The 20297-nt window shown below is 42.2% G+C and overlaps 1 protein-coding gene across 5 annotated transcripts in view; it reads left to right on the forward strand.

The window, feature by feature from the left end:
• LOC127448891 (receptor-type tyrosine-protein phosphatase T-like) overlaps window positions 1-20297 on the forward strand; it is a 363972-nt gene that overhangs the window by 159777 nt on the left and 183898 nt on the right. For all 5 annotated transcript variants that reach the window (XM_051711804.1, XM_051711805.1, XM_051711807.1 and 2 more), the window contains exon 8: window positions 551-844. In XM_051711804.1, coding sequence (XP_051567764.1) covers window positions 551-844 — 294 coding nt within the window. The remainder of the gene's footprint in view (window positions 1-550; window positions 845-20297) is intronic.

Below are 20297 nucleotides of genomic sequence, written 5' to 3' on the forward strand. Positions count from 1 at the left end.
GCCATTCTATTCTATTCTATTCTATTCTATTCTATTCTGCTGAGGCCCAATGGCTAGCTATCACTGTCACATAAAATGGTTATTAATCTGGTTTGACATGCTGGATACAGGCTCTGTATGGTAGAAGTGACTAGTTAAATTTACAGGATTCACAACCAAATTTTGAAAGTCAGTTTGGTTGATATGTGCTTCCTATAACGCCATTGACATACATATGAAATAATTGTTATTGCTGTAAATCACTGATGTTAGGGCTACCCAGCTCTATCAGATTATGAAAAAATAGCTGTGTTGTGTGGTTTTGGAGCGAGAAAAATACTCTGTTTAAATGTTTGGGTGAAAGAGAATTGTAAGAAACATATCTTAGAATATGAAGGCAGCGGGAGCATTCTGAAATGTGGAACAGTTCAGAATAAAAATTAAGTCCTTGAAGATGCAATAAAAGTCTATTTACTACCGTTATCTGTCATTATGGTTATAGACATTATTCACAGGTTAGAAAAAGGCATTGAACCTAACATAATCATTCACTTTCTCTCTTCTTCCTCAGCACCCCCCACACCCATCGCTCCCCCTGAGCTTCTAGCAGTTGGTGCCACCTACCTGTGGATTAAGCCAAACGCAAACTCCATCATTGGTGATGGCCCCATCATGCTCAAAGAGGTGGAGTACCGCACCACCACAGGAAACTGGGCTGAGACACATGTTGTGGATGCACCAACTTACAAGCTCTGGCATTTGGACCCAGATGTGGAGTATGAGATTAAAGTTCTATTGACCCGACCTGGAGAGGGAGGCACAGGGCCGCCAGGGCCACCACTCATCACTCGGACCAAATGTGCTGGTATGTGCTGATTGGTTGTTCTGGTATATTTTATAGAAAGGTGAGGATATATTGAATGATAACTCACATCACAAAGTACAGGGTGTTTTAGAATGGTTTAGTTCACCTTAGAACAACTAATGTGCTGTTGCTTTGCTGTTGCTGATTTTTGACTTTCTTCCTACTAAGGGTTTTATAAGATACTTTCAAGAATGAAAGAGCTTTGGAACATTTTTAAAAAGACCTGTGTTTGGACAGTTTGGCAATGAAATACTTGCATCTAGTTGTTGCCCTTTTGCTATCCTAATTGGGGACTCTATTATTAAAATAAATAAGCCACTTTTACAATCTCTGTTTGTTCTGTTGGCTTTTACACATACAGTGTCTCAAAGTGTGGGCTTGTTCTGCTATGAAAGCAGGAGACATGTGTTAGTGATGGTTAAAGGCTCTGATATAGCTCTTATTTGTAGAAATCAGGGATGTAGTTGTGGAGAAGGATCAAACAGAGCCTTTGAAAGCCTTCATTTGGCCACTTTTTCAGGTGACCTTTAAATATCAATGAGAGAAATCAAATTTTTCTTATAACATAATGTAACTTTTAGAACCTAAACCTCACTTCCCAGTCCAAAAAGACCATTTATTGAAATGAATCTCCAAAAATGCCTTATTCCAAACTTCCACAACTTAAGTCGAATGCACTAACACCTGACTATGCACATTTACACATCAGTGATGCCTATTGGATGTTTAGAAAATTGCTCACCCAATTACTGTGTGGTAATAAATAGAAAAAAACGAATGGATAATAATAATAATAATAACAATAATAATAATAATAATAATAATAATAATAATAAAAACAAATACATGACATGCCTTTAAAGGAATTAATAAACAGAGTTTGCTTCCATTTTGATTTATAGACATCTACAGTTCAACCCTGTATTTCCTCTTCTGTAATTTTGTTGATTTATTTCATTTTATCTGCAAATTCTTTAAACATTAGATACTTTTCCACCATCAGATTGAATGGTTACTGTTGCATCTTGGACTCAAGATGGCACCGAGTATGGCTGCTGCGTTGCGAGCTCCAAAACAACATTGTAGTTTTTTATTTGTTTTGTTTACAATTCTTATGTTTTTTTTGTCTTGGATGTTGTCTGCCTTATTGTCTACGACAGACAAACAATTTTGGACATTGGTTCTGCAATTACACACCGTAAACCGGACTTCAAATACCTCAATGCCGACCCACTATTAACAAACATGCAAATGGAGCCCTTTGTCTGGGCTGCCCGGCCGCGAAAACGCAGAAGGAAAAGGGGAAACAGAGCCGGCTTTCTCATCAGAATAAGACGTCACGCAAATCGACCCCCGCTACCCAGTATTCTACTGGCAAATGTTCAGTCTCTGGACAACAAGCTCTACGAGCTCAGAGCGCGGATCTCTTTCCAACGAGAGACGAGGGACTGCTGCATTATCTGCCTTACAGAAACTTGGATGTCTGCGGAGATTCCAGATTCAGCCATCGAACCTGCGGGGTTCTCCGTGCACCTAGCGGACAGAGCGAAAGACCTCTCAGGTAAAAGCAGAGGTGGTGGTGTCAGTTTTATGATCAACAAATCCTGGTGTGATCAGAGGAACATACATTTACTTTAACAAAGCCAATCTCAAATCAATCGCACCAAAATACCACCAACACATCAGTTTCAACACACGAGGGGACCGGGTTTTTGCTACTCTCCCTTCCGGGATGGCTACAAATCTCTCCCCTGCCCACCATTTGGCAAATCGGATCACTCTTCCATTCTGCTTCTGCCCGCTTACAGGCAGAATCTGAAACAGGAAGCACCCACCCTCAGAACGATCCAGTGTTGGTTGGACCAATCAGACTCTATGCTACAGACTGTTTTGATCACGCAGACTGGGAGATGTTCTGGTCCACCTCTGATGACGACATCGAGGTTTATGCTGATAGTGTAATGTGTTTCATCAGAAAGTGCGTAGAGGATGTTGTTCCATCCAAAAAAATACGGATATACCCAAACCAGAAACCTTGGATTAATAGCGATGTTCGCGCGGCACTTAATGTGCGGACCTCCGGTTTTAATTCCGGGAATGCGGAGGAGCATAAACAAGCCAGCTATGCCCTCCAAAAAACTATCAGAGCAGCAAAACGCCAGTACAGAAACAAGATTGAAGGACAGTTTAACACCACCAACTCTAGAAGCATGTGGCAGGGAATTAATATCATCACAGACTTTAAGTCGAATAAAAACTCCACTGTGAACAACGCTGCCTCTCTCCCAGATGAGCTAAATACTTCTTATGCATGGTTTGAAGGAAATAACACTGCCCTCGCAGAGAGAGCTCTTGCGGCCGAAGTTACAGAGGTTAGTTTACTCTCCGTCTCTGCAGCGGATGTAACCCGATCCTTCCGACGGGTGAATATCCGTAAAGCTGCGGGTCCAGACGGCATTCCTGGCCGAGTCATCAGAGCGTGTGCGAACCAACTGGCTGGTGTTTTTACGGACATTTTCAACCTTTCCCTCTCCTAGTCTGTAGTCCCCACATGCTTGAAAATGTCCACCATTGTGCCTGTACCAAAGCAATCCAAAATCGCTTGCTTAAATGACTGGCGTCCTCTTGCTCTGACCCCCATCATCAGCAAATGCTTTGAGAGACTAATCAGAGATTACATCTGCTCTGTGCTGCCTCCATCACTGGACCCATTGCAGTATGCTTAATGCAACAACCACTCCACTGATGATGCCATTGCATCTACAATACACACAGCTCTCTCCCACCTGAAATAAAGGAACACTAATGTGAGAATGTTGTTTGTAGACTACAGCTCAGCATTCAACACCATAGTGCCCTCCAAGCTTGATGAGAAACTCCAGGCTCTGGGCTTAAACAGCTCGCTGTGCAGCTGGATCCTGGACTTCCTGTCAAGCAGACGCCAGGTGGATAGAATGGGCAGTAACGTCTCCTCATCACTGACCCACAACACTGGAGCCCCGCAGGGCTGTGTTCTTAGCCCACTCCTGTATTCCCTGTACACACATGACTGTGTGGCAACACATAGCTCCAATGCCATCATTAATTTTGCTGATGATACGACTGTGGTAGATCTGATCACTGACAATGATGAAACAGCCTACAGAGAGGAGGTGCACACTCTGACACGCTGGTGTCAGGAGCACAACCTCTCCCTCAACATCAGTAAGACAAAGGAGCTTGTGGTGGACTTCAGGAAAAGAGAAAGAGAACACAGCCCCATCACCATCAATGGAGCACCAGTGGAGAGAGTCAGCAGCTTCAAGTTCCTGGGTGTCCACATCACTGAGGAACTCACATGGTCCGTCCACACTGAGGCCATTGTGAAGAAGGCTCATCATCGCCTCTTCTTCCTGAGACGGCTGAGGAAGTTTGGAATGAACCACCACATCCTCACACGGTTCTACACCAGTACTGTAGAGAGCATCCTCACTGGCTGCATCTCCGCCTGTACGGCAATACCACCGCCCACAACTGCAAAGCCCTGCAAAGGGTGGTGCGAACTGCCAGACACATCATCGGAGGTGAGCTTCCCTCCCTCCAGGACATAAACACCAGGCGGTGTGTGAAAAAAGCTCGGAGGATCATCAGAGACTCCAGCCACTCGAGCCATGGGCTGCTCTCACTGCTACCATCAGGCAGGCGTTATCGCAGCATCAGGACCCGCACCAGCCGACTTCATGACAGCTTCTTCCCCCAAGCAATCAGACTTTTGAACTCTTGATCTCTCACGATCAATATACATCAGCACTGCACTTTATTAATCTTATTATCTCACACTGGACTGTCATAAATTATATTCTCTTAACAACACACTGGCAACTGACAATCAACCGACAGCCTGAATGTCAATACAGTACAATACAACCTATTGTACATTTTATATATACTATATGTAGTATTTTTTTATTGTATAATTTGTATTCTATATTGTGTGTATTGTGTAATGTACATTGTATGTTATTATTTGTATATTGTGTTGTGTGTAATTATGTGTATATTCGATTTTAAATTGTGTTGTGTAAATTTGATGTTTATTGTAGATTGGTATATGTCTCATCACTGTCATGACTGCTATGTTGCTCGAACTGCACCCAAGAATTTCACACACTATTGCACTTGTGTATATGGTTGTGTGACAATAAAAGTGATTTGATTTGATTTCAACTGTGCCGTTCTGTACGATCCAGACTTGTTGAAATGGTTACGGTTTATTTTTTTACTGCAGTGCTGAGAAATCATGATTTGAATAGTCTGAATGAGTAAGTGACCAATCGTGAGTCTCCACGTCACTAAAGGCATTCCACTAGCATGGTATTCTGTCCTGAGTATGGTTAGGTAAATGTGCTGAAAAATTGGGGCTGAGAATGGTTTGTAATTGAATACGTTTACATGGGCAGTCATAACTGAACTATACTGCGGGTTTTTGTGTTGTTGAGCTACAGTGTTAATCTCTCTGTCCATGTAAATATGTGCAATCGAATCGCTAAAGAAAGGACTTTAGCTGAGGATGTGACATAGATGTTTTCCAGTTGACTTGAAGAATTCAGCTAACTAGCTTTTCAACAGCTAGATGCAATCAATAGCCACAACAACATGGACAACTTTACAGCCAAGTGCATTTCTTACATTCTTTATGCACTGATTTTGGTGCTGATCAGATGTGTGATATCCGTTATGCTTATGGTGATGTCCGAAGGAAGAGGATGACACAATTTGTTCCTGGGTTGTTCTAACTGTATGAGCTCTGCTTTGCTTTACTTTTATCATTATAAACTCAGTGTAAAGCATAGTAATATGTATATAAATGAATAAATAGAGGATTAAGAAAATATATGGTTAGTTTATATTTTCCTTGTGATTGTTGGTATTTATTGTCTGAATACTGCCATTTGCTTCAGGCTGCATATTCAATAAAAATCATGCTTTCTGCCTCACTCTATGAATGGAATCCACATGAGATCAGTAAAAGAAGCGGTTATGACCACTTGATGATAACTGAAAGTAAAATATGTGCAGTAAATAATGTGTTATTTGTAATGTTTACATCCTGAATTCATAGTGCTAATGCTAGCATGCTAACCTTTGCCATAGTATGCATCTGTTACCCTCTTTTATTGTATTTTAAGATGGAATGTGTGAAAATAGTCCATGTAAGATCATGAAAACATGTTTATACTTGTTTTCATTAAAGAAAGACATTTGCTACTGCAAAGACTGGTTTTGGGTGATATGAGTGTTACTATGGCAGACAGATACTGTAGGAGGATTAGTCAGTGGACAAAATAATTGCAATTAGAGGCACATCAATCTGTCACAGGTGTGAATGGTTTACATACTGCTGATCCAACCAAAAATGAACATTTGCAGTGTTCGGCCTGTGTCCCTGAGTTACAAATGAGATAAATCAGCCTCCAAAGGGTACTTCGAAGGGAGAACAATCATAGTAGATATAGCTTCAAGGTAGCTTCAAACTGAATTTCAATAAAAATTAATTAAAAGGGGAATTCCGAATAAACATTATGTTTGAGCCCCACACCTTTTAGCCCTCCAAAGCTCTCACAGTGGATGGTAAAGTCTGAGAAGGGAATAGGGCATAGGGATGATAACTTCTAAATGAAACACACCCACTGTGTTGTTGTTGTTGCTCATCTTCTCTGCTTTGTGTTGCGTTCGAAGAAACATAGTTTACTTAAAAGTATTTTGAATTCCATAAAGCTTATGATCAGTTCTTATGTATTAGAGAAAGGGTGATTGGATGGATAGATGGATGGATGGATGGATGGATGGAACCTGAGATAGAACCCCTCTATCAGTCAGACTCTATTCATTCTAAAAACCAAAGAAGAACAGAAGAAAGCAGTGGGACTGAACATGAGTCTGTTATTGTTGAGTTTCCTGAGGTGAAAGAGGGAGATACTGTACTGAGGTATTGTTGAAGGAGAGACAGACAGAGAGATGATATGACATGATTTATGAGTAGGTGAGCGTGTTAAGTTGTAATGATAATTGAGATTGTTACATTTCTACCACTGAACGATGGCAGGGAGCAGCAGTGAAGAGAAGGGCCATAGGTGGGAACAATTTTCAGGCATAATATGAAAGCAGTAGGGTGGCATGTGGAGCAGCATGTACATAGACGATCTTGATCTGATAAAGTGTCAGATAATGTGATGAAAGCAACAGTTGAGATGGCCCCAGCAAGTAGAGAAAACTGTGATCCAGGTGAAGGAAGTCACTGTGTGTGTGTGTGTGCGGGTTTTGGTGGTTTACGAGGACATTTTTTTAGGTTACGCACTGGTAATTACAAGGGTATTATGCTATAAATGTGGTTTATGAGTATATTTCTAGTGTCCTTATAATTCAAATTGCTTAAAAAACATGCAAAATGATGTTTTTGTGAAAATGTAAAAATGTGAGGGTTAGGTTTAGGGGTATGGTTAGAGGATAGAATCTATAGTTAGTACGGTATAAAAATCATTATGTCTATGGAGAGTCCTCATAAGGATAGCCGCACCAACGTGTGTGTGTGTGTGAGAGAGAGAAAGCGAGAGATCCAGGTGAGTGTTATATGATGTAGGAGCTGCATCTGTCATTGATGACACAGCAGGGGAGAGCCAGGGGGTTATTTTCATCTTCACTATCTTTTCTGACGCTCCCTCGCTCTCTTCGCCCAGTTATCTTCTCCTCCTCGCTTCCTTAGATGTTGACTGGGCTCATTCTTTGACACAAGTATGCATACATCTATGTGCATGTGTAAACGAACACACACAGATTTGCACAAATTTTGCTTCCTTTAAACTCTCTTTTGTTATTAAACAGCCTATAATTATATTAATTATAATTAAGCGTTCATAAAACTTAAAGGACTAGTTCACTTAAAGTGTAAAGGGATAGTTCTAGAGGTCCATTAATTGACCGTAGTTTTTTAAAAATCGATCTACAAATATAATGATAATAATAAAAAATAAAAAAATCGTATTGTTTCCTTACTATGAAGGGCACAGACATTGAGGCTGCAAAATGAATAAAATCACAAAAGCAGTTTATTGTGCAACCAAAATCCCAATAATAACCAGAGAAATTAAGATTTGGTGCATGACACGGGATATTTTACTTTAAACAAGCCCCCAAAATACACCGGGGCCTCTTATTTTGAAATTACAGAGATTTAGCTCTGTTACAATGCTCTATATGTGAGGATTTTATAGCCTGTAGGCTGTGTCTTGTTTGGAAGGCTGCGTCCTCCGGAGGTTGCATTTGTCGGCCACATATGTCATCGAGGCTGTCTCGTTTCAGAAAAGTGATTAGGACACTTCGAATGCAGCCTTCGAATGCGACCTTCTTTCATGGGAATTCGAAGGATGCATGAGGTGTATCTTTCGTGGGCACTCACAACCCACAATTCTTTGCTTCAACGGAAATGTCTAAAAAAAAAATGTATGCCAATTTGCCCGTAAATATGATGTTCAAACACAAGTAATGTTAATTTCCAAGTTGAAGTACCTCAGTAGATGGGTGCAGAGAAGATAATATGTATTATTATATTAATATATAATTAAAATAAAGTATTATACTAAAAGTACACCTGTAAAATCAATTTTCTTTTCTCTTTACATCATTATAACTCTCCTAAAACTTACCTCATACATTCCCTTCTAAAGGAACTTTGTTCCGTCACTCAAAGCGCTTACACTTGTTAAAGAGTGACATGCTGTCATAGCAACCATGTTACGTTATGTTTCCGTTTGTCTCATTTAAACGAGGCTTGTTTAAAGGAGGACGCTCGGTATACTGCAGTCTTCAAAGGACGCGTCCTACCTAGCATGCAGCCTTCGAAATGAGACACAGCTTTAGATTCACCAGATGAAGAGTTTGTTGATAAGGAATAGAAAAAAAATAAAAAATTAATTTGGAAAAAATGTAAAAAAAATATCTGCAACTATCAGCATATATTTTTCCGATAACCGGTAGTTTTAAAAAGCAACTATCAGTATCGATTAATTGGTTGGTCTACCTCTAGATAGTTCATCAAAAGAAATAAATTCTGTCATCAGTTACACTCCAACATGTCATTCCAAACCCAAAAGGTTTTCTTTCTTGTGTTGAAAACAAAAAAGAAAATTTTTGAAAGCTGCTGTTTTTCCATTTAATGAAAGTGGATAGGCTTGATTACAGTCTTATGATAATTACGTGACTGTGGCAACATTTTTGTGACATTTCCCTGATGGATGGAACGAGACGTTGTGTTGATGTAGTGACACTAGGCGTCACTCTTGGGAGCCCCAAACACCTCTGCTTTTGAAAAAAGGCCAATGGGAATTGGCGAGTGGAATTTGCATGCCACTTCCCCGGACATACGGGTATAAAAGGAGCTGACTCGCAACCACTCATTCAGGTTTTGTGCTGAGGAGCCGAGACAAGGTCCCGGCCATTTCAGCGGGTAGTTCAGTATTGTTGCAAGAGGGACACAATGTCTCTTTCCCTCCATCAGGGAACGGAGGTTACGAAAGTAACCAGGACGTTCCCTACCTGTCACTTACTCAACATTTTGTCGAAGTAGTGACACTAGGGGTCCCGATATGAAACGCCACAATAAGCTGAACTGTGTTACGTGGACTGGCGGTGCGAGACGGGAAGACCGTTGTGTGCCTCATAGCCAGCGCACCAGGCCATCACAGAGCCTCCCCCAATGCTCTTATGAGCGTTGAATGGTCCCTTCGGGGACAAGTCAACTGCCCAAAAAATAGGGATAGGCTAGCCCAGCCGTGGCCTCTTTCCTCTTTTTTCTCCCCAAAAAGAGTGGAATCTGTTTACTGACTGGGGACCATAAGTGTCTACGTCGGGGGGGTGTCACTCCCAAAGGGAAGACACTGCAGAGACCACACCCCGCCCAGAGAGGGGGGTGGTATTTTGAGTGGAAATACGTCACATGGTCTTACTGAGTCTTGTCGGAAGTATGTCATGTAGAGAAGTCCCATGGAAGGTCCTACCCAAGGTAGGAGGAGCTCTACAAACACGGTGACTGGGGGCAGAGGAACCTCTGCCCAAGGAAGACGCAGTTTACCGACAGGGAAATGATTTAGCGGAAGATAATCACATAGGGTCACCTATGGGGAACCAGCGTGAGGTCTGAGAACCACGTCTGGGTGGGCCAGTAGGGTGCTACTAGGATGATCTGCTCCTCATCCTCCCTGACCTTGCACAGGGTCTGTGCAAGTAGGCTCACTGGGGGAAACACATATTTGCATAGTCTACCTGCGCTTGACCAAATCGACTCCAAAGCAGCTGGAATCAGTCTCCACTCTCCCCTGAGCATAACATGTCATGACAGCGCATCCGCTGCGGTGTTGAGGTCGCCTGGGATATGAGTGGCTCGCAGAGACTTGAGGCGCTGCTGACTCCAGAGGAGGAGAATGCGGGCGAGTTGTGACATGCAACGGGAGCATAGACCACCTTGGCGGTCGATGTACGCTACCGTCGCCGTGTTGTCTGTCCGGACCAACACATGCTTGCCCTGGATCAACGGCCAGAGCCTCTGCAGGGCGAGCAGTACTTCCAAAAGCTCGAGGCAGCGATCTCACCATTCCCCGAAGTGAAGCGGACGCCATTGAACCTGGGTGGGTGCCTGGCGAACTGATCACGTAGCCGAGTCGGAAGGTCCCGATCAACCACTGCGATGGGTTGGGGAGCGCGAGCCACGCCCTCAAGCTCCGAGCAAGGGGGACCGAGGGGACAATCGCGTCGGATGTACCGGTGGGTGGGGCCTCGCGACGGGACTGAGTCTGAGGTGCCACGTCGAGGGGGCTGGAGCCCCGACTTTGTGGCCGTGCTGAGTCTGGGAACATCGAAGCTCTTACCTGGCTCTGGATACCCACCATAGGGCCGGTCAGGGAGGTGGGAGGAGGAAAGTCGTCCCAGTAGTTCATCAGAACCGGCCTGGCGTGGGTGTCTGCTTCCTGCGGGTGGCTCCACGCTGGGGCCGGGCCGCGGGGGTGGGTTGCGGCGGAGCCGGTGTTGTTGCGGCAGGAGGACACCCTCGGTGATGAGCAGACGAGGTGCGAGGTCTTGAACCGCGCCGATGCAGGATGTGCTGAATAGCCTCCGTCTGCTGTTTCACTGCCAAGAACTGCTGGGCGAAGTCCTCGACGGTGTCGCCGAACAGGCTGACCTGGGAGACGGGGACGTCAAGGAACTGTACCTTGTCAGCTTCCCACATCTCGAACAAGTTAAGCCATAGGTGGTGCTCCTGGACCACCAGGGTGGACATCGCCTGCCTGAGAGTCCACGGCGTGACCTTCGTCACTCGGAGAGCGAGGTTGGTCGCTGAGCGCAGCTCCTGCATCAATCCCGGTTCAGAACTACCCTTGTGCAGTTCTCTTAGCGCCTTGGCTTGGTGCACTTGCAGGAGAGCCATGGCATGCAGGGCAGAGGCGGCCTGTCCAGCGGCACCGCAGGCCTTAGTCACCAGAGACGACGTAACCCTACAGGCACTGGACGGGGGTCTCAGGCGGCCCCGCCAGGTGCCGGCGTTTTGCAGGCACAGGTGCACCGCAACCGCCTTATCCACCTGGGGAATTGCTGAGTACCCCGTGGAAGCCCCACCTATCAAGGGTAGTGAGAGCGGAGGAGCTCAGAGACCAGATCTGGGCAGTGAAAGGTGTCCGCCACAACCTCGTGAGCTCCTCATGCCCCTCTGGGAAGAAAGGGACCGGGGCGGGGCGTGCCCGTGAGCGGCACTCCGGACCCAGGAACCAATCGTTAGGCTGCGATATTTCAGAAGGGGTTGAGAGTTCCACTCCAGCCCAACACACGCAGCCGCCCGGGCAAGCAAGGCTGCCAGTTGCATGTCAGACTGCGACTGGGCGACCGCACCCGAAGGTGGGAGCCCAGTCGAGTCCTCAGCATCAGACTGGACAGCCCACTCTCTGATGCTGCAATCGAGAGCTCACCCACTTCGCGAGTGCCGAAACGAGATCGCGAACTCACCCTGAGACGAGCCGGCGGTCTCATCCCAGCGGGGCTAACGAGCATACTGGGGAATGGGAGGTCCATGGGGAGTTACCCAGCAGAGTGGCTCCCATTGGGGTCCCTAAATCGCCCCCAGTGCTATCTGACGTGGCCTCAAACCCGTAGGTAGAAGGCTAGAGGAGGGGAGCCGCTGGGGTGGTCTTTCCCTCTAATGAAGGAAAAACCGCGACCGCAACGTTGCCATGGTCACGCTCTCGCAGTGAGAACATGACCCTTCCATGAACGCTGTCTCCGCGTGGGCAGCACCCAAGCACGTAAGACCGCTATCATGGCCATCGGAAGTGGAGAGGTAACGACCACAACCAGGAAATACACACAAACGGAGAGGCATCTTTAAAAAGATGGTCTCCGTTAATGCCACTCTTTTAGAAGGGAAAATATACTCTTTCAGTAGGAAGAATATACTCTTTTAGCCGTTGAAGCGTCCAGGGGCGTTCTCTGCACATCACCAGTGCAAGAGGGGGTGAAGCCGCTGTAATGCGCCGTAAATCCAACAGCTTTTCGAGGTGAATGGATCGGCAGAGTAATTCAGCTCGCTGAATACAACCGCTCGGCTCTGAGGAGAAAATCTGAATGAGTGGCTGCGAGCCAGCTCCTTTTATACCCGTATGTCTGGGGGAGTGGCATGCAAATTCCACTCGCCAATTCCCATTGGCCTTTTTTCAAAAGCAGAGGTTTGGGGCTCCCAAGAGTGACCCCTAGTGTCACTACATTGACACAACTTCGAGTGAGTGACAGATATGGAACCACGTTATTTCGTGGTGCTTCTATGACACTTTCGGCTCACGTGTTGACTCGCATGCTCGTCAGGATTTGTACCCCAGTGCTTTTCATAGCAAGTGCATCACTCTATTAGTTGAACTACCACACAGTTTGATCAAGCTCAAAAAAGCTTGTAAATGTAGCTGATTATGTAATGCAAATGTTACCAACTTACATGTCCAGCATTATAGTAAAAGTGTTTTTGCATTGTGTGAGGAAAAGGGAGAAAAGTAAGTGTTTATGTACTGACCATCGGCTATTTTGTTCATGATTTGTGTATAAGTGAATACAAGTCATAGTTTTATCGCCTCTAGTGTTAATTTCACCAGGAATCTGCAGTGATACAAACAACGAGCCACGTAAAAGTCATTTAGCAAAAAATTTGGTATAATAAAGTGGTTCTATGAGATCAGATTTGAAAGTGGCTAGAGGGTGAGTATGGTGAATGCTGACAGAGTTTTCATTTTTGGGTGAACTATGACTTTCATATGTCCTGCTTATTCCTTAATATAAAATACAGTCCATACATTTTTCCTTCAGGCAATGAGCTAATCATTTGGCTGTGGGTGTATGTATGTGTGCTCAACATTTTCACTTGTCCAGGTGAGTGTTGCGCATAATCAGTGCATTCATGCCAGTTCACCACAGGTAGCTGTCTATTAAACATATACACACACTCAACAACATCCGTGATTCAATGAAGCTGCTTCCCTCCGACAGCCCTGATCTTCCCTGTCTTTCCAATTCAATTTTTCCCATCCGCTCCACAGCACAGGAGCTCTATTGGTATGCTAATGCAGTCACAGAGAAGTGTGTCCTCTTTAAAATATACGAGCAGGCTGGTCATTGCCTGTGTACAGAAACACAGTCACATTACTTTTGCAGTATTTATTCAGAAATAGAAGAACATTATTACATGTAAATAATGTGAACACATGGCTGTTTTTATACCCTATATTTAAGTAGGCAGTCAGGCAAGCATACTGTTACTATTGCTTATAGCCAAGTATGAAACTTTGGTGCATAAATTTTACAACATTGTTTGTGCTACAGACATGAATTATGTCTCAAATCATGCAGCTTGGTGAAGGGATGTGTGTTATTGCTTTCTAAATGATTATATGATTTTTATCTGCCAGACTATAAATCAAGTGAAAAAAATCATGTAGACTTGCATAGAAGAAGGGACCTTTCATTCTGCAAACAACATCCACTGATGTTATGACCTTCAAATATAGACCCCTCAGCAAATCATTTTTGTATTTGTTCTTCATACACTTTGTGTAATGGAGAAAAACCAGTTAAACCACCTGGGCTGTCAAAGTTAATATGCTCCCCTTGAGATTCAAGCTGCAGCCCACCTAATGAGCTGGAAGCCGGGTGGCTTAACTCACTCGCACACATTCTGTATGAAGGCAAATTGGCATTCAGGTATCATAAAAACGTTGACAGCTTTATTAAAAATCAGTGCTGTGTATCAGGTGATACAGCAGGAGATTTTGAGAGAAAAAGGAAAGAGCGGGACAGAACTTTGGGGACAAAACATGATTGTCATGTGGACTGATGAATTTGCTTAAATAAAAACAATACAACTCTATGATACTGTATGTCTACACATGTGTGTGGAGATCAATGTGAAATCCAGTGTCAGTTCTCATCATATCAGAGTCAGGTATTTTGGGTGAGATAGAGCAGGACTGAGGGAAAGAGAGAGAAAGAGAGGAAAGAGAGTGGTAGCAGAGAAGAGAAGCGTGTCTGAATGAACATGTGTTTTATGAAGTGACGGCTGTGTCTACCTGCCACATGCACACATGCATGTGCAAACACATAAGGGGGGTGTTTACCTGTCAGACAGGGCTTATTAGAGCAGACAGGTGTGGAGGTGTTGGTCAGGTGAATCCTGCTTGGGGCTGTGTGTGTGTGTATTCATGTGCTGGAGGGAAGTTATTGGGTCATAACAAAGGGCGGACACACACACTTCAGGGCTTTTGTGCTGGTTTGAGGCACGCTTCAGTTGGTATTACCCATGAGTCCATACAGTATGTCAAACTCAGGCATGTCCACTCACTATCTCACATTCTATGGATATTCAAGATGATTATGGCTTAAAATGTATTTTAAGTGTGTAATTAACATAATAACATGTCTGACTTATTAATCTATTCCAGTTGATATCCCAGTTTTATGCCAAGTTATCCTGAAGCTTATGTGGCCTATAAAGTAAGCCACAGTTAAAGAAAGTGACCAAGTTCTGATCAAATTGATATTGACGCAGTGATATTAATACCACTGGTTGGTAAGAGGAGGTTTTATATAAGATGAAAATGCTGTTGACAGTCGGGAACCATTATAATAACTTTCCTGCAGCCCAGCCTTTCATCCACTGCACTGCTTTGATCCTACAGGGAAATATCTGCAATGTCACCTACTTGCTTTCTTCAGCAGGATTTATAAAGGAAAATACATTTTCTTTCTTTCTTTCTTTCTTTCTTTCTTTCTTTCTTTCTTTCTTTCTATCTTGCTTCTTTTCCTTCCTTCCTCACTTCCTTTCTTAATTCCTCCTTCCTTTCTTCCTTTCTTCCTTCCTCACTTCCTTCCCTTCCCTTCATCCCTTCCTGTTTTATTTTATTAATTTCTTTCCTTCCTTCCTTCCTTCCTTTCTTCCTTACTATTTTTCATTTCCTTCATTTCCTTCCCTTCATCCCTTCCTTGCATCTTTTCTTTTTAATTTCCTTTCTTCCATCCTTTTTTAATTTCCTTCCATCATTTTTTAAATGTCCTTCCTTCTTTCATTACCTTCCCTTCATCCCTTCCTTGCATCCTTCCTTTTCTTTTTTATTTCCTTGCTTCAATCCTTTTGCCATTCCCTTCCTTTCATCCCTCCCTTGCTTCCTTGCTTTTCTTTTTTCATTTCCTTCCTTCCATCCTTTTTAATTTCCTTCTATCTTTCTTTCCTTTCTTTCATTTCCGTCATTCCCTACTTCCCTTCCATTCATCCCTTCCTTGCTTTCTTCTTTTTCTTTTTTCATTTCCTTCCTTCCTTCCTTCCTTTTCATTTCCTACAAATTCCTACTTCCATTCTCCATTCCCTTCCTTTCATCGCTCCCTTGCTTCCTTCCTTTTCTTTTTTTCATTTCCTTCCATCCTTTTTAATTTCCTTCCTTCCATCTTTCTTTCCTTTTTTCATTTCTGTCCTTCCTTCCCTACTTCCCCACTTCCTTCCCTTCCTTCCATCCTTTTTTAATTTACTTCCTTCCTTCCTTCCTTCCTTCCTTCAATAAAGGACTTTTAGCCCTGTGGCAGAGACATATACAGGTCTGGAGATCTGTAATCCATTCTTTCTCTAAACTTCCATCAACACAAATGATGGATAGAATTTAGTCCTCTGCTCGACTCTCCAGCTAAATTGATATTTTTGAATATATCTCCACAAGATGTATGATGAATTGTCATCCTCTGCAGGGGCAAGAAGATGGAGGTTATAATGTGTGTGTGTTCTTAATTGCTGAATATCCATTGAGGAGACTGTGGTGCTCTGAATATTTAATGCAGAAGAGGAAAAACTCTTAGTGGCACTTCCTCTACTTTTCACCCACTCATTATAAATCTAAAGACCTTAAAGCAAATTTACACTACCTGTAGATGGTCCTTCATCATTCTTTTCCTCTTTTAATGGCAAAGCAGGACAGTTCTGAACACACACACACACATACACAAACACCTCTCTCTCTCTCAGGTCAAAAATGGTCCTCTCTCTAGCCTGGAAACTTGAGATAAAGCCTGTCATGAAGAACCTCTTTGAATTGGTTTGGCCTTTGGGGGTTCTTTTTGTTAAATTTACGACATTTTAAAACACCTCCACTTTACGAGTTAATTACCAACATATTTCTGAGTTAGATGGCCTAATGTATCTTCTGGCTTATGTCCTAACATTAAGAGTGAATATGTTTTGATATTTCGGCACTCTGCAGTACATCAGTTAATGATATTATTCATACCCAGAGGGTCGGTCCTTCTCTGTCATTCGGATGGCAATTCTTTCTCAAGGTGATGTCTGTAACACTGTGTTCCTACCCAGGTGTGACAACACAAGTTTCAGCGACAAATAATTTCTCTGTCCGCACTAAAATTGAAAAACAGTTTTAGGAAATAGTGTAACATTGTGTCGATTAATGGCATGAATTTGGGGCGGGACTACCTGTATGTCCGACCAGTGAGGGAAAGTGTTTGGAAAGACTTTTTTTTTTTTTTTCTCAAATCGTTAATATTTTTACAATTCTGTTTGGTGCCACTAGTGGCACAGAAATCTTTATCACATGGTTCCTGTAGCTGAAGTTTCTTCATACATACAGTGTATGTTATAGATCATTTAATAATAACACAAAATAGTTAATGAAACATTGAATTGGTAAATAAAAGGTTTGCACTCTTTGTCTTTAATAAGTTGAGCTAATGAGAGGAGAGGAGAGGAGTTTCTTTAATGGAACAGGCCAGGCACACACAGATACAGGGCATTGTCTTTCTGTACACGTCAGGCAGTCACAGTGCAGAGATGGTGAATAATGCACAGGGAGCAGAGAGAGAGAGAGAGAGAGAGAGAGAGAGAGAGAGAGAGAGAGAGAGAGAGAGAGAGAGAAAGAGGATGGAGAGAGAGAAATAAAGAAACTTTGTTTTTGTGATTCTGAAAGTTGATTTGGTTTTGTGAGGCCTCAGCATTAGAGTTTGAGGCAGGAGACACCTTTGACTGATCTTATATTTAAATTCAAGTCCCTGAAAATCCAGAATATTATTCTATACTTTTATTCCAGCTTGCATGATTAAGCATAGAATACATAGAATATTTCTAATTTATGTTATAGTCTACACAGTTTATTTAGAAGAATAGCAATCTCAAAAATGAACATGTTATTATTATTCACCCTCATGTCGATCCAAACCTCTGTGACTTTCTCTTTTTCTCTTCCATGTTACCCAAAAGAAGATGTTTTGTTGAACGTCTTGGCCAATTTTCCCCCAGATAATTACAGTGAATGGGAACGGCTGTGGCTGTGGAGCTCCAAAAATGACTAAAAAGAATAATGAATGTAGTCCATATGACTTGTGCGCTACATTCCAAGTCTTTTGAAGCCATGTGATTGCATTTTTGGGGGGGGTAAGAACAAAATGTATATTGCTATTTACTGAAAATCCTATTCATGTTCACGTACATTAAAATATGGTACACCATACCATGTTAAGCCGTAAGTGATTGTGCATGAGTGCAAATGAAAATTTGCAAGTTTTGCCAGAGGGGAACATTTTCAACATATAATGACATAAATTTCTGTTCCTCAATATATAGCATCAGAAGATTTTGAAAATCATTATTTTCATATTCATATACTATTATTTTAAGAATATGTCCACATAATATTAATACATAAATAAATAAATAAATAAATAAATCTGCAGAAATTCTACTGCCATAACTGTAATCTTAGCATGCAAATGACTGAATCACACCTATTTCTGTAAAGCAGTATATAAGATTGTATACTACAGATTTGGACGCTCACAATACAGACCCTGTAAGTATCCCTTGTGCCATATTTGAGGGCACATCACACCCCATATGCCAAATATAGAGCCTACCCGCCCCCCTGAGCAACATCAGAATACATTGTATGTCTGCTTGAGTTTTTGATGGTTGATCACACCCTTAGATTGCCTTCAGGGAGCTGTTCTTGGAATTGTAATACAGTTGCCATTCTGTATTTCACATCAACTGCCGTAGTTATTCTGTCATCACAATCTCTCATCAAATGTGGATTTCCACCTGATTGTGACTGAAGTGATTGAGTTGGTGTACTTGAAGGAATGTTCCGGGTTCAAAACAAGTTAAGCGCCATCGACAGCATCTGCGACATGCCACAAATGAGTAACACAGACAATAATTTTGATTTGCCCCTAAGTTTGTAACAGCAAATAAATAAATAATAAAAACAGGTTCACAGTGGTGCACTTAGAATGAAAGTCAATGGGGTAAGGTATTTTGGAAGTTTTTAAAGTAGAAATGTAAAGCATTTATTTTTGTTTAAACATTAAATATGATATTTTTTAACCTGCACAACATGTTATTTGATCTGTTAGGATGTCTAAATTGTCCTTTTCCCATAATCTACTTCTCTAGATGATGGACTTGTCATTGTTTAGCATGTACTGTATGTTTTGATAGTTAGGTCACATCCCTTTCTGGTATCCTTGTGCATATCATGTGAAAGTTACCTGGTTTAATGGCTTTACATGGAGAGAGAGAGAGAGAGAGAGAGAGAGAGAGAGAGAGAGAGAGATACTGAGTAAAAACAAGGAGAGGAAGAAACATCCAGCATAAATATTTATTTTTCTCTTGTTTAACAAAAAACGACCCAATCAGATTCTCAGAGGAATCCAATTCCCTACAAATACTTTTTTTTATTAATATCCTGCCTCTGTGTGTTTACACAAAATACGTCAAAACAGAATTGCAGCTACCACATCAGAACGCTGCAGCCCCTCTGGATCATGGCCAATGTAGCTTTACCGCATTGTAGATTTCCAAGGAATTGGATTGAACTGACATCTGTGGTTATAAATCTAACATTAACAATGAAAAAATCTATTTGTTTACCACAAGGGACAAATATAAAATGTTTTAATCTAAATATATTTCAGAAAAGGAAGGAAACCACATTAAAAATAAACTGTTCTAGTTTTTTTTTTCTTTTTCCTCCCATTTTTCTTCCTGTAAATTAAATGTAGTTTTTCCATATGGCACTTCCCAAGTTTATATTAGTTTGTATTGCACATTAAAGTAAAACGCTAGAAATGAAATGGCTGAAATTATATCAAACAAGGAGGATTGTGAGTGTATTTACAACAAATGGCCACAGATTGCTCAGCCTTGCACAAGAAGACTGCTCTAGAGAGAAGAACTAAATTAAGAATTTCAGTTCATTTGAAAATGGAAACTGCCGCTGTTTCGAAAAATGGAGAAAATGAGAGATGAGGGAAAAGTGTGTTTTTCCTTAATTAGTTTTAATATCTTAGTGAGGCAGAACAAGGCGACTTGCTTGTTCGAAGAGTAACGCCCAGTAGGCACCAACATATGGAGGCTGTGTATGGCTTTGGGTGACGTTTAATGAACTTCTGATGATTATGAGTTTTGATACCAAAAATAGCCCCAAAGGACCTGAAGGAGGCCCATTTCTACAGGAGGAACAGACTTTGTGGTGTAGCTCTAGGTTGTATCCCACTGCGATGCTGACTTATACACCGCATTCATGTTCGGCTCGCTGGCAGCCAGATGTTGTTTGAGTCGTGTTTGATTGTAGGCCAGGCCTTAGGGTAGCTTTCCATTTTTGATGGGCGAGGAAAAACGGGAATGATGAATTGAGGAAAAAATTGAGGGAGAAAGTGGTTGTACTTAATGTTCCATGAATAATGCAGTACACTCTTAAGAAAAATGGTTCTAAATAGTACCAAATAAGGGTTCTTTGGCTTGTAACAATAGCAGAAACCTTTTTGGTGCTAAATAGAACCCTTTTTTAATGGTTCCGTAAAGATCCTTCATTTGACAGTGCTATTTAAAATCTCAAAAGTGTTG

This window comes from Myxocyprinus asiaticus, chromosome 12 (assembly GCF_019703515.2).
Source record: "Myxocyprinus asiaticus isolate MX2 ecotype Aquarium Trade chromosome 12, UBuf_Myxa_2, whole genome shotgun sequence".
NCBI lineage: Eukaryota > Metazoa > Chordata > Actinopteri > Cypriniformes > Catostomidae > Myxocyprinus > Myxocyprinus asiaticus.